The sequence below is a fragment of the Meles meles genome, chromosome 17 (genome assembly GCF_922984935.1).
Source record: "Meles meles chromosome 17, mMelMel3.1 paternal haplotype, whole genome shotgun sequence".
Taxonomy (NCBI): Eukaryota; Metazoa; Chordata; class Mammalia; order Carnivora; family Mustelidae; genus Meles; species Meles meles.
Genome location: NC_060082.1, coordinates 1,134,448 through 1,146,761, shown reverse-complemented (window position 1 = coordinate 1,146,761; position 12,314 = coordinate 1,134,448). Strand labels below are relative to the sequence as shown.

The 12,314-nt window shown below is 60.6% G+C and overlaps 2 protein-coding genes across 4 annotated transcripts; one reads left to right on the top strand and one right to left on the bottom strand.

The window, feature by feature from the left end:
* Positions 1-8,740: 8,740 nt before the first annotated feature.
* On the top strand, positions 8,741-9,394 carry DPM3 (dolichyl-phosphate mannosyltransferase subunit 3, regulatory). The gene is made up of 2 exons (XM_045982640.1): positions 8,741-8,886; positions 9,060-9,394. The coding sequence occupies exon 2, from the start codon at positions 9,065-9,067 to the stop codon at positions 9,341-9,343; it is 279 nt and encodes a 92-aa protein (XP_045838596.1). The 5' UTR covers positions 8,741-8,886; positions 9,060-9,064; the 3' UTR covers positions 9,344-9,394.
* Positions 9,395-9,794: 400 nt separating this feature from the next.
* Positions 9,795-12,050, bottom strand: SLC50A1 (solute carrier family 50 member 1). Of its 3 annotated transcripts, none has more exons than XM_045982632.1 (6): positions 12,014-12,050; positions 11,542-11,619; positions 11,304-11,427; positions 10,637-10,798; positions 10,267-10,386; positions 9,795-10,183 (listed from the first exon to the last, which is right to left on the bottom strand). In XM_045982632.1, the coding sequence occupies exons 2-6, from the start codon at positions 11,601-11,603 to the stop codon at positions 10,082-10,084; spliced, it is 570 nt and encodes a 189-aa protein (XP_045838588.1). In that variant the 5' UTR covers positions 11,604-11,619; positions 12,014-12,050; the 3' UTR covers positions 9,795-10,081. The 3 variants fall into 3 exon arrangements, with proteins under 3 accessions (XP_045838588.1, XP_045838589.1, XP_045838587.1); XM_045982633.1 differs by having other exon boundaries at positions 11,889-12,048; XM_045982631.1 differs by lacking the exon at positions 12,014-12,050 and having other exon boundaries at positions 11,542-11,880.
* Positions 12,051-12,314: the final 264 nt, after the last annotated feature.

Genomic DNA, 12,314 nt, shown 5'->3' with positions numbered 1-12,314 from the left:
CAGCCTCCCAGGCCCTGAAGCACTGGCGTCTTGGAGGCTGGAGTCTATTGGCCCCTGAAGCACGTGTCCCTGGGAGCGGAGGCAAAGCATTCCAGGGCCCAGAGCCTCCCTGCAAGGGGATGGTAGCTCTAGGCTCTAACTGACCTGGTGATGGTTCGGGGCTGTGGCGTGTGGTGCCTTCTCGGGGAGGATGACGAGTTGTCAAAAACAGACCCTGGATCCAAGGGGAAGCTGAGCTGGTTTTAGGGTGCCCTCTGTCAAACCCTGATGTTCTCCTAACGGCTGGGAGCCGTGGGCAGAGGGCCAGATCCCAGCCAAGGGGACATCGACATGGGGGGCGCAGGGATCTGGCCACCTGAGGGCACCCTGACTCCAAGATGAGAGTTTGGATACCGGGCCAGGCTCAGGAGGGGTGGGGAAGAGCCGGGGAGCAGGGCCAGGAACCTGCCAGGTCCCCTGCTGCTTCCCACGGTGTAGGCACCAGGCCAGCAGGTGGCTGAGGGGTAATGACCCCCTTCAGCGAACAGGTGCATTTACAAGGCCGATTGGGGACGGCCTCGGCCCTCCACCCAGCCTGTCTCGGGGTGCCTAGTTGTAGGTTGCAGGCTTAACCTACCAATTAACCCTGACAGGGTACCCTACCCACTAATAAGCATCATTAAGTAAGGGGGCGTGAGGTCGTCGTGGCTTCTGGAGGCCTGAAGGTGGGAAGGGCAAAGGCGCTAACCTCTTGGCCCCTGCTCTCCGGGGCTCCGCTCCACCCTGGCGGCTGGAGGCCCTGGGGACGGGGAGGCAGCGGCCCCTGGAGGACAGGGGGAAGCCAGATGCTTCCTCCTGCTCCCTCACACGTGGCCCTGACGCCCTCCCGCCCGCCAGCACCGCCACCAGCTCCGGAAACAGGAGTAAATAATACAGGGGGACGGGGCCTTGGGCGTGTGGGGAGCCCGGCAGAGGAGGCCACTGCAGCCCCTCCTGCCCTGGAGGCACGGGTCTGGGGGCCTGCGGTGCTGCCACCAGAGAGAAGGGCAGTGGGAAGGGGAGGTAAGAGCGCTCCCTAACCCCCGGCAGAGGCTGGGCCCCTTCTGGACTGGCGCTGGAGGGACGGGACACTGCAGGGTCGGACGGGGGGTAGGGGGCGCCCAGGACAGGCGGGGAGCGACAGTCCGCGCCAGGCCTTGGCTCCAGCCCTTTCCGGCCCTTATTGTCCTTGGTGAGAACAGGACACAGTCTGGTTCCCACTGCCCGGCCCCCCAGCTCTGCTCCCCAGGGGCTCGGGAAGGATGTTGGGAAAAAAGAGAGCCAGAGACTCAGAGAGACAGAGATGCTGAGAGACGCAGAGACATATACAAAGGGGAAAGTTTCAGTCAAAAGCCAGTTCTTTGTGAGCAGAGAAGGCCCTGGGCGCTGTGGGAACCACAGAAGAATGGGAAGCCAGCCGGAGGCCCTGCCCCCTCGGGGGCCTCCGGGAGGGCCTGCCCGGACACTCTCCTTCTTGACTTAGGTGGTCGCAGAGCCGCCTTGGGCCGACAACGGCCGGAACCGGTTCGGGGCCAGTGGTGGCGCTTAACTGTCCGGCTTCAGGTCGCTGTCTTCGCCTCTCCCGGCAGAGTGGAAGCTCCTCGGGGGCAGGCCAGGATCCTCCTCCCTGACCTTGCCTCCCCAGCCCTACCCCGGGGCTGCAAGCAAGCCTGCCACACAGAGCTGGTGGAGAATACTTGCTCCCGTTCCTAGAGAAGCAGGGAGGGAGGCCCCTGGTGGCCCGGGAGGGAGGCCCTGGCATCACCTGCCGTGACAGCCAAAGGCTGGCAGCACGTGCCCTGGGCCCTCCCCCAGCCCCTCTCCTGGCAGCCTCCTCTCCCCTGCCCCCTCTGCCCTGCCCCTCCCCCCAGCCTTTGCAACCCCATGCCTGGGGTGGGGTGGGCGCCCTTGCTTCCAACCGAGTCTCTTCTACCGGGGCCCACGCAGCTTCCCCCGGCACACAGGTCCCTGGTATCTGGTGAGGCTCCAGATAAGCCTCAAGAATGAACAATGGAAACATGTTTGAAGTGTTTACGTTTCACAGACGAACGCTTCTACTTTTTTTTTAACTTTTTAGTTTTCTGTTTATTTTTTTTTTTAATTTTATTTATTTGTCAGAGAGGGAGAGAGCGAGAGTGTGAACCCGAGCAGGAGCAGGGGGAGCGGCGGAGAGAGAGGCCGGCTCCCGGCCGGGCAGGGAGCTCGAGCAGAGCGGATTCTGGGACCCTGGAATCATGATCTGAGCTAAAGGCAGACGTTTAACCGACTGAGCCACCCAGACGTCCCAAATGAACACTTTTGACACAAAATTACAATATCATACAATCATGCTAGTAACAAGATTATTACGGGATTTTTAGGAAGTTTTCCTTCACCGGGAGCTGCAGGCCCTCTTTGTACAATATCAGGTCCTGTGATCATGGGCATCTCAGGTTCATGTGGTTCTGTCTGTACGTATTTGGAGATCCCGAAACAGCAGGTCGGGTCCCTCGTATGGGGGTTCCTTCTGTCCCGTCAGAGGGCTGCAGGCCGAGAGAACATCAGGCTTCAGACAGTGGCCTCCAGGTGTGAGGAGCTCTTCTCCGCAAACGGCCCTGCCCTCGGGCCGGAAGAGCGGGGGCCCTGCCCCTTTTAGGGTGAACTTGCACTGCAGGAGTCGGGGGGCAGGAAGCCCCCCTGCCCCTCTACTGCGCTTTGCTGGGCCCCCGGGCTGCCGGGGCTGACCTCAGGCTGCTTCACGGGGCGTTCGTAGGATGGAGGCGCGTGCGCCGGTGCGTGAGGGTCTGGGGGAGCCCACCCCGAGCCCCTCCTTCTCCTGCCTCAGCCTCCAGCCCCCATTTCCAGCCTCTGTGATTCAGAGTTCCAGGTTCCAGACAGGACTCCGGACGGTGGGACTTGGGGCTTCAACTCGGGATGACCTGCCTTCTGGTTTTGTTTTTGAACGCTTAGCCGGCGGAGGTCCTACAGCTGAGTGAGCTCAAACTGAACCCCGACGGGAGCGAGTTCACTTCCCTCACTGCCATGCGGACGGTGAGCACCGGCGGCAGAGAAGGTCAGGCCCGGGCGGAGGGGCCGAGCAGTGCCGGGGCGCGTTCCCACGAGGACGTACCCCTGCCCCGCAGCAGCCTTCAGACTTGACCCCAGCCCTCGTGCTGCCCCGGGTCTCCAGTCTGCGGGGTTCCTGGGGGTATCCATGCTCACCCCTGTGGCCTGGCCCTCTGCCTCCTGCTCCCCACCAAGGTCAGGAGGAAGTCAAGGGTTTTAGTTTTTGTTTTTAAAGATTGTCTTTATTTGAGAGAGGGAGAGAGAGAGTCTGGAGCCGACTCAGCCCTGAGCTTGGAGCCCAACGTGGGTCTTGATCCCATGACCCTGAGATCATGGTCTGAGCCAAAACCAAGAGCCGAGCCTCCACTGACTGAGTCCCCCGGCAGCCTGGAAGTCAAGTTTTGACAGAGTGAGACCCTGTGGGCTTTGGATTTGCCAGTCACTGTAACTGCATTAGCCAATTCCTTAAAATAAATCTCTTTCTGCATAACATATGTTGATCCCATGAGCTCTGTTGCTCTCGGGAACCCCGATGGATATACCATTTTCCTGAAAGGACACGCAGGAAGGTGAAGGAGAAGTTAAAATAAGCTGCTCAAGAGTGTAATGAAGGCGTGTCTGGCAGGCTCAGTTAGGAGACTGCGTGACCCTTGATCTTGGGGTTGTGGGTTCAAGCCCCACAGTGGGTGTAGAGATTATTTAAAAGTTAAAAAAAGGGGCGCCTGGGTGGCTCAGTGGGTTGAAGCCTCTGCCTCCGGCTCAGGTCATGATCTCAGGGTCCTGGGATCGAGCCCCGCATCGGGCTCTCTGCTCTGCAGATAGCCTGCTTCCTCCTCTCTCTCTCTGCCTGCCTCTCTGCCTACTTGTGATCTCTGTCTGTCAAATAAATAATAAATAAAATCTTAAAAAAAAAGTTAAAAAAAAATTGCTACGTGAAGGCAGGGCTGCGGCTGAACTTCAGACCCGGGGGTGCCCGCCAAGTTTCTTGAGCCAGTGAGGGCAGGCACGGCCCAGCTCCCCCCACGGCCTATGCTCACCCATCCCAGCTTGGCCTCCTCCGCTCCCGGTGCCCGGGCCGCACTGTGTGCACGGCGCCCTCCGTCCCCCTCTGCCCCTTACCTGACTCTCCTTCCCCTCCTAACGCCGCTCCCTACTCAGCACATTAAATACTGATGTTTGTCTGTTTCCCACCACTTACTTCACCGAAGCAGGAAACGTATCCGTTTTCACCGAATGCTTCACTGAAAGCGGGCGGTTTGTCTGGTCTGTTCCCTGGAACACGGCTCCAGGGAGGACAGGTGCTTGGCACGCATGTGTTAAATAGACTCGGGGTTCCTCGAGCAGCACACCATGGTCACGCCACATTTTGAGCTCTTCAAGGGAACTCACCTTCCCCCCCTGCATCAGTTCCAAATGGGCCCAAAGACCAGAATCAGCCAGGTCTGTCTCTCTGCGGCCAGGCCTGTGACGGGGGCCTCCTCCCTCAGGCTAGCATCCCCTCCAGCTCACCTCGGGGAAGCCCTGACTCACCCAGCCCCTCTGCCCCACCCGAGCAGCAGCGCCATCTCCAATCTCCCCTGGCCCCTCCAGCCTGGCTATAACGTGGGGAGTGTCCCTGTTAATTACACGTGTGTCTGTCCTGTTGCCTCTGCGGAGCTCTGCGGGCCCTTGGGACAGGGTTGGAGGCCAGGCAGCCCGACTAACTGGGGCCTCCCCCAAGGACTCAGTAATCAGCTTGGCCCCTGTGGGCGCCCAGAACGCTCAACCGCCTCCCACCAGACACTCAGGCACACATGGGGCTCATGCACTCTTCCAGGGCTGAAGGTGCCCGACCTCAGGGACCAACACCCGCCCCACAACTCACATCCTTTCAAGGGGCCTCTAGAAGCCCCCCCCAGCATGCCTTCCGGCCCCATCTCCGCCACTGCCCCGCGAAGCAGTCTTCGTCCAAGACACAGCCACGGAGAATTACACCCCGCATCTGGGCTTTGTTCAGGGTTCCCTGGGCCATGCGAGCCCTCCCCACCTGAACGACTCTCACTCTTTGCAGTATCAGCTGGGGCGTCTGGGCCTGTGAAGTCAGCCCTCCCTCTGGAAGTCAGCCCTCCCTCTGTATGGGTCTCATTGGCAACCCCCCCCACACCGTAGACTGTGGAATAAGGGCTCCCAGATTTGGAGCGTGTCTTTCTCTAATACCAAAGCTAACAAAAGCCGAAAACCCACACAAACGAGCTGAGCCACCCACGGGAGTAACTTACCTCCCAAGATGGAAGGGAGCTGGGAGGGGCGCCCTCAGCCCCGAAAGGGGACCAACTCCCAATGCTGCCCCTGCGCACGCTCTGTCGTCAGCATCCCGCCTGCTTCAGCTCCTGTCCTCTCCAGGGCCACCCCAGGAGGGAGGACCACGGCTCTCATACGCTACTGTAATCACGTGCAGCATGCCGTATGGCTCCAGAAGAGGGATGGTCTGCGAAAAGACTGCAGAGAAAGGAGTTGGATGGTAAGAATCTGCCGGCTTCTGCCGAGCACTATCCAAGGCCAAGGACGCTGTGTGCAGCAGGTGGGAGGGAGTCTCTGGAGTAGTTCTAGTTCATGGGCCCAGGAGAGCTGGGTCGGTCTCCCTGGACACCATCAGATGGGAACCTGTCCTTCCCTCTGTCCCTTCGGCTTTACTTTTAGAGAAGCGTTGTTAGGTTTCTCACACTGTGCTGGGTCCTGGAGCCACACTGTCCCTGGGCGGGGCGCACAGGGACGAAAAACTGATCATCACGTTTAGTGCGAGCTGTGGAAAGAGCCCGGGTGCTCAGAGGAGGAAGATGATGGCCAACCCTGAAATCTTGGAGGACATGAAGCTTGAGTGGAACACAGAGAAATAGGGACCCACATTTTCTTGTGGCGTATTTACGGTCTCACTTTTCACATTGTGTGTGTGTGTGTGTTTAATGCACTGGGAATTTATTTTGGGATAAGGTGTGAGGTTAAAATCTAACTTAACTTTTTCTTTTTTTTTTAAAAGATTTTATTTATTTGACAGAGATCACAAGTGGGCAGAGAGGCAGGCAGAGAGAGTGAGAGGGAAGCAGGCTCCCTTCAGAGCAGAGAGCCCGACGTGGGACTCGATCCCAGGACTCTGAGAACATGACCTGAGCCAAAGGCAGCGGCTTAAACCACTGAGCCACCCAGGCGCCCCTGCAGATGGTTTTGAAACCCTTAGTCTTCTCCTACTTGCTAGAGCTACCGTCTCTATTATACAAAAATCCATGTCTTCACTTTTTATTGTGAGGCACTGATCTAGGGAGAGAAGCACTCTACTGGGGCGGCAGAGTCGGCAAGCTCGGAGGTCACATGACGTGGGGTTTGTGTCATGGTCTCATTTGTGACATGGACATATAGTCCCCACTCCATACGGGGCTGTGAAGACCGAATGAGACAATGCACGACAGCCTCAGCCGGCGAATATCCGTAGCCGTGATGACCCCTCTCTGCCCCCTCGTGGACCAGGAACCGGGAGGTTGAAACCACTCAGCACCGAGCCTCGAGAAGGATGGCGTGGTTCTTCTCACTATCTGCCGGACCGTGGGCAAGTTACCATTCACCATCTGTCTGTTTTAGCTTCCTCATTTACATATGGTGATAGAAATGATCTACTGCAACATTCTGTGAGAATTAAACACGACAATGTCCCATAGGGCACAACATATCATAGCCCTTCAGTGAACAGCTGATTATTATTATAATGCTGTAATTTATTATCTGTCTTTATGTGTTGTAGGGCAAACCCCTTCTCATTATCTTTCCCAAAAAACTGTTCTTGGGAGTGGCAGTCTTTCTGGGCAAGTCTACTGGGGATGGACAAACAGAATTTCTGGACCCACAGAGCTGACAGCTGGCCACTGAACCGCTCTGGAAGGGATTATGACCAGGGAGGTCTTGAGTGAACAACAAGGAGCGTTTCAGATGGAAAGGGAAGTGGGTGGAGTGGGGCTTTGAAGTTCATATAGCAAAAAAAAAAAATGTTTTTACGATTTTATTTACTTTTTTGACAGAGAGCGCACAAACAAGGGGAGGGGCAGACAGAGGGAGGTGAGAATGAGGGAGTCCAATGTGGGGCTCGATCCCAGCACCCTGACATCCTGACCTGAGCTGAAGGCAGACCCTTAGCAGATGCTCAACCGACTGAGACACCCAGGTACCCCTCTTATAACAAAAATTTTTTTTTAATCTGGAAGTTGTTTTTTTTTTAAGATTTTATTTATTTATTTGACAGACAGAGATCACAAGTAGGCAGAGAGGCAGACAGAGAGGGAGGAGGAAGCAGGCTCCCTGCTGAGCAGAGAGTCCCATTCGGGGCTGGTTCCAGGACCCTGAGATCATGACCTGAGCCCAAGGCAGAGGCTCAACCCACTGAGCCACCCAGGTGCCCCTCTTATGGCAAATTTTTATAAAGGTTTTTGTCTTTTTGCTTTAACAACAGAATCTGCATTGTGTAAAAAGCAAACTCGTTTTCCAAAGGCACTTAATGAAAACCCCGTCCCCTGGTGTCCAGTTCTCCTGGGCACTGCTCCGTAAGCCCGGCCCGGGGCTCTTGGCGGCTTCCCTGGGTACACATCGGATTTCTCAGTCTGGTGCTCATGTGTTCCTTTCCTCTCTTCCATTTTAGACCTAGCTGCCCGCCTGCCACGGAAGGTGAGGCTGTGGGCCTCCTTACCCACGACCCCCCATCTCCCCTCCCCCACCCACTCAATTCAAACGCGCCCCGCGCTTCCGCCGCTCGGTGCGGGGGAAGGGGAAAGCAGTCCTTCCCCGCACCGAGGGGCGGCGGCTGCGTAAAAACCGCTCTTGCTAACCGGCATCAGGTGCGGGCGGCTGCCGCGCGGGTCTCCGAAGTCTGAGCCGCGGGTCGCCCGGCCCGAGGCGGCCTCCGTCTCCTCCCTCCGCGCAAAGCCTCGAGTGGGGGCGCCTGGACGCGACTCCGTGCTGCCTTAACTGCTGGGGATCGACTGTGGTTCTCCACATTATGCCCGAATCCTGCGGTCACCAGCTGGACCCTCGGCCCCGGCTTGCCGATGCCGTCGCCGAACTCACGCTCGGCTTGAACCCGCCTTTACCTCGGCGCTGAGCTCGGCGCTTCCCACCCCGTCCTGGCCGGTTCCGGGTCAGCTGAGTGGCCCGCGCCCCCGGGTGCGCTCCGGTCGGCGGCGGGGGCGGCGGGGCGCGGGGCGGGGCCCCCGCGGGCAGCTGTCGTCCGGGCCCTTCCCCGGAGGCCCCGCGTCGCCCGGCCCTGCCCACGCGCCGCCGCGAACCCGATCCCGGCTGGGGCCGCCCCCGCGGCTCCGCAGGCGCCCCCGGCCCCACGCGCGTCTTCCCGGGAGCCCCGCGGCGCCCGCGTCTCGTCCCAAGTGCGACGACCCCGTCCTAACGGCGCTCTCGAGGCGCCGCGGTCAGTGGTCCAGGCCGCTCGGGGCCGGGGTCCAGCCCGGTGACCACGAAACGTCCAGCGAAGGCAAGAAGACGTGCACCAGATCACAGGCCCATCTCCCGGCAAAGTCTGAGGCTGTCCTCGGCAGGACGCCAGCCAGCGGGAGGCGGGGCCCCCGGGCCCTCGGGCCGCAATCGCACGCTCGGCCAAGGCAGCGGCCACTCACGCGGCGGCCGCCCCTCCCCCAGGCACCACCGCGCGGACTACAGCTCCCAGAAGGCCGCGCGCAGGCGGCGCGAGAGCCGCGTCCGCGCGGACTACAGCTCCCAGAAGGCCGCGCGAGCCGAGAGGACTTCCGGACGCTGACGTCGGAGCCGCGCCGGGCCGGGAAGACCGCGGCGGAGGTGAGTGCGGGGTGAGGCCCGAAAGCGGGGCGCGAGCTGGGTGCAAGCCGCGGCGGGGTGGCCCTGGGGGCGGCTGTTACGGAGGGTGCGTGAGAGGGACAGAGAACTGGCCTCAGGCAGAGAGGGGGTGGCGGGGCGGAAGGGACCGCGAGCCCCGCTTTCTGTCCCCGCAGTGCCCATGACGAAGTTAGCGCAGTGGCTTTGGGGACTGGCGCTCCTGGGCTCCACCTGGGCGGCTCTGACCACGGGAGCCCTGGGCCTGGAGCTGCCCTCGTCATGCCGGGAGGTGCTGTGGCCGCTGCCGGCCTACTTGCTGGTGTCCGCCGGCTGCTACGCCCTGGGCACCGTGGGCTACCGCGTGGCCACTTTCCATGACTGTGAGGACGCCGCTCGCGAGCTGCAGAGCCAGATCCGGGAGGCCCGGGCCGACTTGGCGCGCAGGGGCTTGCGCTTCTGACACCCCGGCCGCGTTCCCCCGCGGCCCATTAAAGAGCAGCTTATTTTCTAACTCTGTCTCGTTTGTGGGGAGCGGGAGCCGGGGAGTCCGTCCCAGCCGCGGGGGAGGGGGCGCCTTCCGGGCGTCACCTCCGCTTTTATCTAAGCATCCTTGCCTGTGTCCCGCCTCCTTCCTTGTTCCGAAGGGGCCAAGACCCCGTCTCGAGGAACTGTCATCTCACTGTCTTGGTCCTTTTGACCCCGACAGGAAGGCCTTCTGGAAGTCCTGATTCTGTTCTTCATTACACCCAGGCTCCCACCTCCGAAGGCCTTGCTAGGGCTCTTGGCTGCCCTGGTTCCTTCAGATTCCTCTTCGGAGCCCACCCCAGCCCATGGAGCAGCTGTGGACCGGGCAGTGCAGCTCCTGCCCTTCACCAGGGCAGACAGGTTGAGAATCACCAAACAGACTACGCTTTGATGGGCAGGGGTAGGGAACGATTTATTTTAAGGCACATTCTAAGGATTTCACCTCAACCTCCACAATTTAAAAATATAATCTATAAAAAATAAGTGATTCATCTCCCAAGTCCCAACCAATCTTCCAAGCAAAACACTTTCTTTGGTCCCTCGGTTTTCAGAGTTGTCTTTTTCCTTCCCACGACCCGCTGTGCTCACGGAGCCGGTCAGCAGAACAGCTGCGACACGGAGCTTTCTTTGGTAGCAGGTGGGCCTTAAGGTGCCCAGGGGTCGGGTGACTCCTTCAGGTCTGCAGGAGCGGGTGGTTCCTGTCCTGCTCCCGGGAATACTTCCAGAAAAGCCAGAGGCGAATGACGCTGGTGAGGATCCCTGGTAGGTTGGGCACCTGAAGTCACAAGACTGCTATGAGGACAGGGGCTGATTCTCCACCGTGCACACCTGTCCCCCGTCCCTCTCTGCTCGGCTTACCATGATGTAGGGATCGCCTAGCCGAAACCCATAGAGGGTCCAGGAGGCGGAGGTGAGGAGGGTAGCAATGGTGAGTGGGAAGGAGAGACGCTGGGTTGATCTCGTCTGAATGATCTTGGCCTGCGGAACGAGGTTGGACGACCCCTATTGCGGACACCGTACAGCTCCACTTGTCTACGAATTTCCTCAGAAAAAGGGTCAAACTCCTCTCTGACCTTCTGTTACCTAGCCTTTCCCTCTTGCCTCCCACTCACCTACCACTACTGCCCTGTCTTCCAGGGTCTTCTTTCCTTCGGAGGGTAAGCTACAGCCTCTGGCTACGGGACCCTGACCCTCATTGCCCCCATTTCCCTGGACAGCCCCCACTCACCAAGTCAGTCAGTGGGGAGAGGTACATGCTGATGGTGAAGACGCTGCAGAAAAGGCCCAGCTGCCGGAGCCGGGCCTCAGGGTTGGGCACCAGGAGCCAAAAGTAGCCAAAACCCAGGAGAAGGACCCCCAGCAGGGTCGCAGTCTGGAGGAGCACGGGACGCTGCAGGGGAGAGAGTAGCCTTCCTTCTAGATGTTTCCAGCAGCCCTCTTGGACTCACTGACCTTGGGCTAAGCCTCTTTCCCACCAGTGACACACACATGTCTCATCCCCCACAGCCCTAGCGGCTTCTAGGAGAGAAGGGGTTGGTTTTTGTTTTCCGTGTGAATGGGTACACACAGTAGTAACTGAGTGCTGGTATGACTGGGGAAGCAGAGCTAATCAGCTCATTTCTCAGCCACTGGCCCTGACTGAAGGACCTGTCGGAGACAGGCCCGGCCCCTCGGCTAGCTGGGCGGCAAGGCCCCATCAGGCCAGGCACAGCTACCAGCCCGGCAGGGGCGCGGGGCGCGGGGCTCTGTGAGCGTCAGACGGCGGCTCCACGGAGGAAGGAGGGCTGCGGGGCTGCAGGGCCTTCCAGGAAAAGGTGGCAGCGCCGGCCTCTCTAACCTTCTGGGAAGGCCGGCAGGGCGCGCGGCGGAGAGGCGGGTCCGCGGGCGGGCTCTACCTTCCGAGGGCAGTAGCGCAGGTACACCAGGATGTACGCGGTCTGAAGCACGGCGCCCGTGGCGTTGACGAAGATCACGGTCCCGTCCCCCTTCAAGGCCCCGTAACTCATCCAGCTCAGGTTGCTGCAGGGTGGTCAGGAGGATCGCTCGCCACGGGGATGAGGATGGGAGGGGGACCCAAGGGGCCTCTTCAGCGTCCCCCCCAACCTTTCCCGCCGCAAACGTCGCCCCTCTCACTTGATGTCGGTGGTGAGAAAGGGCAGGAACTGGACACTGTCCACGCTCCGGGTCGTCCGCATTTGCCTGAGGTCCGAGCTGTAACGGGCCCCGAAAGCAGAGGTGAGAGATGGGAAGGGAGAACCGAGCTGCTGCGGAGTCGGATCCCCGATGCCTGTGGTCGTCCTCGGACAACTGCAGGTCCCGCCCCCGCCCGCAGCTCTCTGGCTTCTCCCTCCAGGCCCAGCCTCGCCCATGTGCCCTGGCTCCCTCGACCCGAGGTTTCGGACGCAGCCCGGTCCCTCTCCGTCCCCGCTCTCCCTTCCTGACTTCCAGTCCTGCCCAGCCTCGCCCGGCCGCGCTCTCACAGGCCGGTGGAGTACATGGCGAGCGTGAAGAGCACGCAGGCTCCGGAGAGGAGCGAGTCGGCCACGCCGCCCGCCTCCATCTCCCCCTGCGTCGGATCCTGCGCCCCGCGCCCGCGTCCGCTTACTGGGCCGGAGCCCGCGCCGCCGCAGCCCCGCCCCTGCGCCGGGGCCCCTCCCCCCGCGCGCCGCCGTCCGCCGGAAATGGACCCGAAGCCCCGCCCACAGGACGTCCAGCCGGAATCAGGCCCCGCCCCTGCGGGCCCGCGCGCTCGGGAGGCCTGGTTCGGTGTTGCCCCTCCAGGTCCGGGCGGGTACCAAGCCCCGGCTCCGCGGACCTGCCCGGGACACCCGCCGCCCCTCACTCTGCTCACCCCTGGCTCACCCGGACCCCATCCTCAAGTCTCTGGCGCGTGAGCCGTCGTGGCC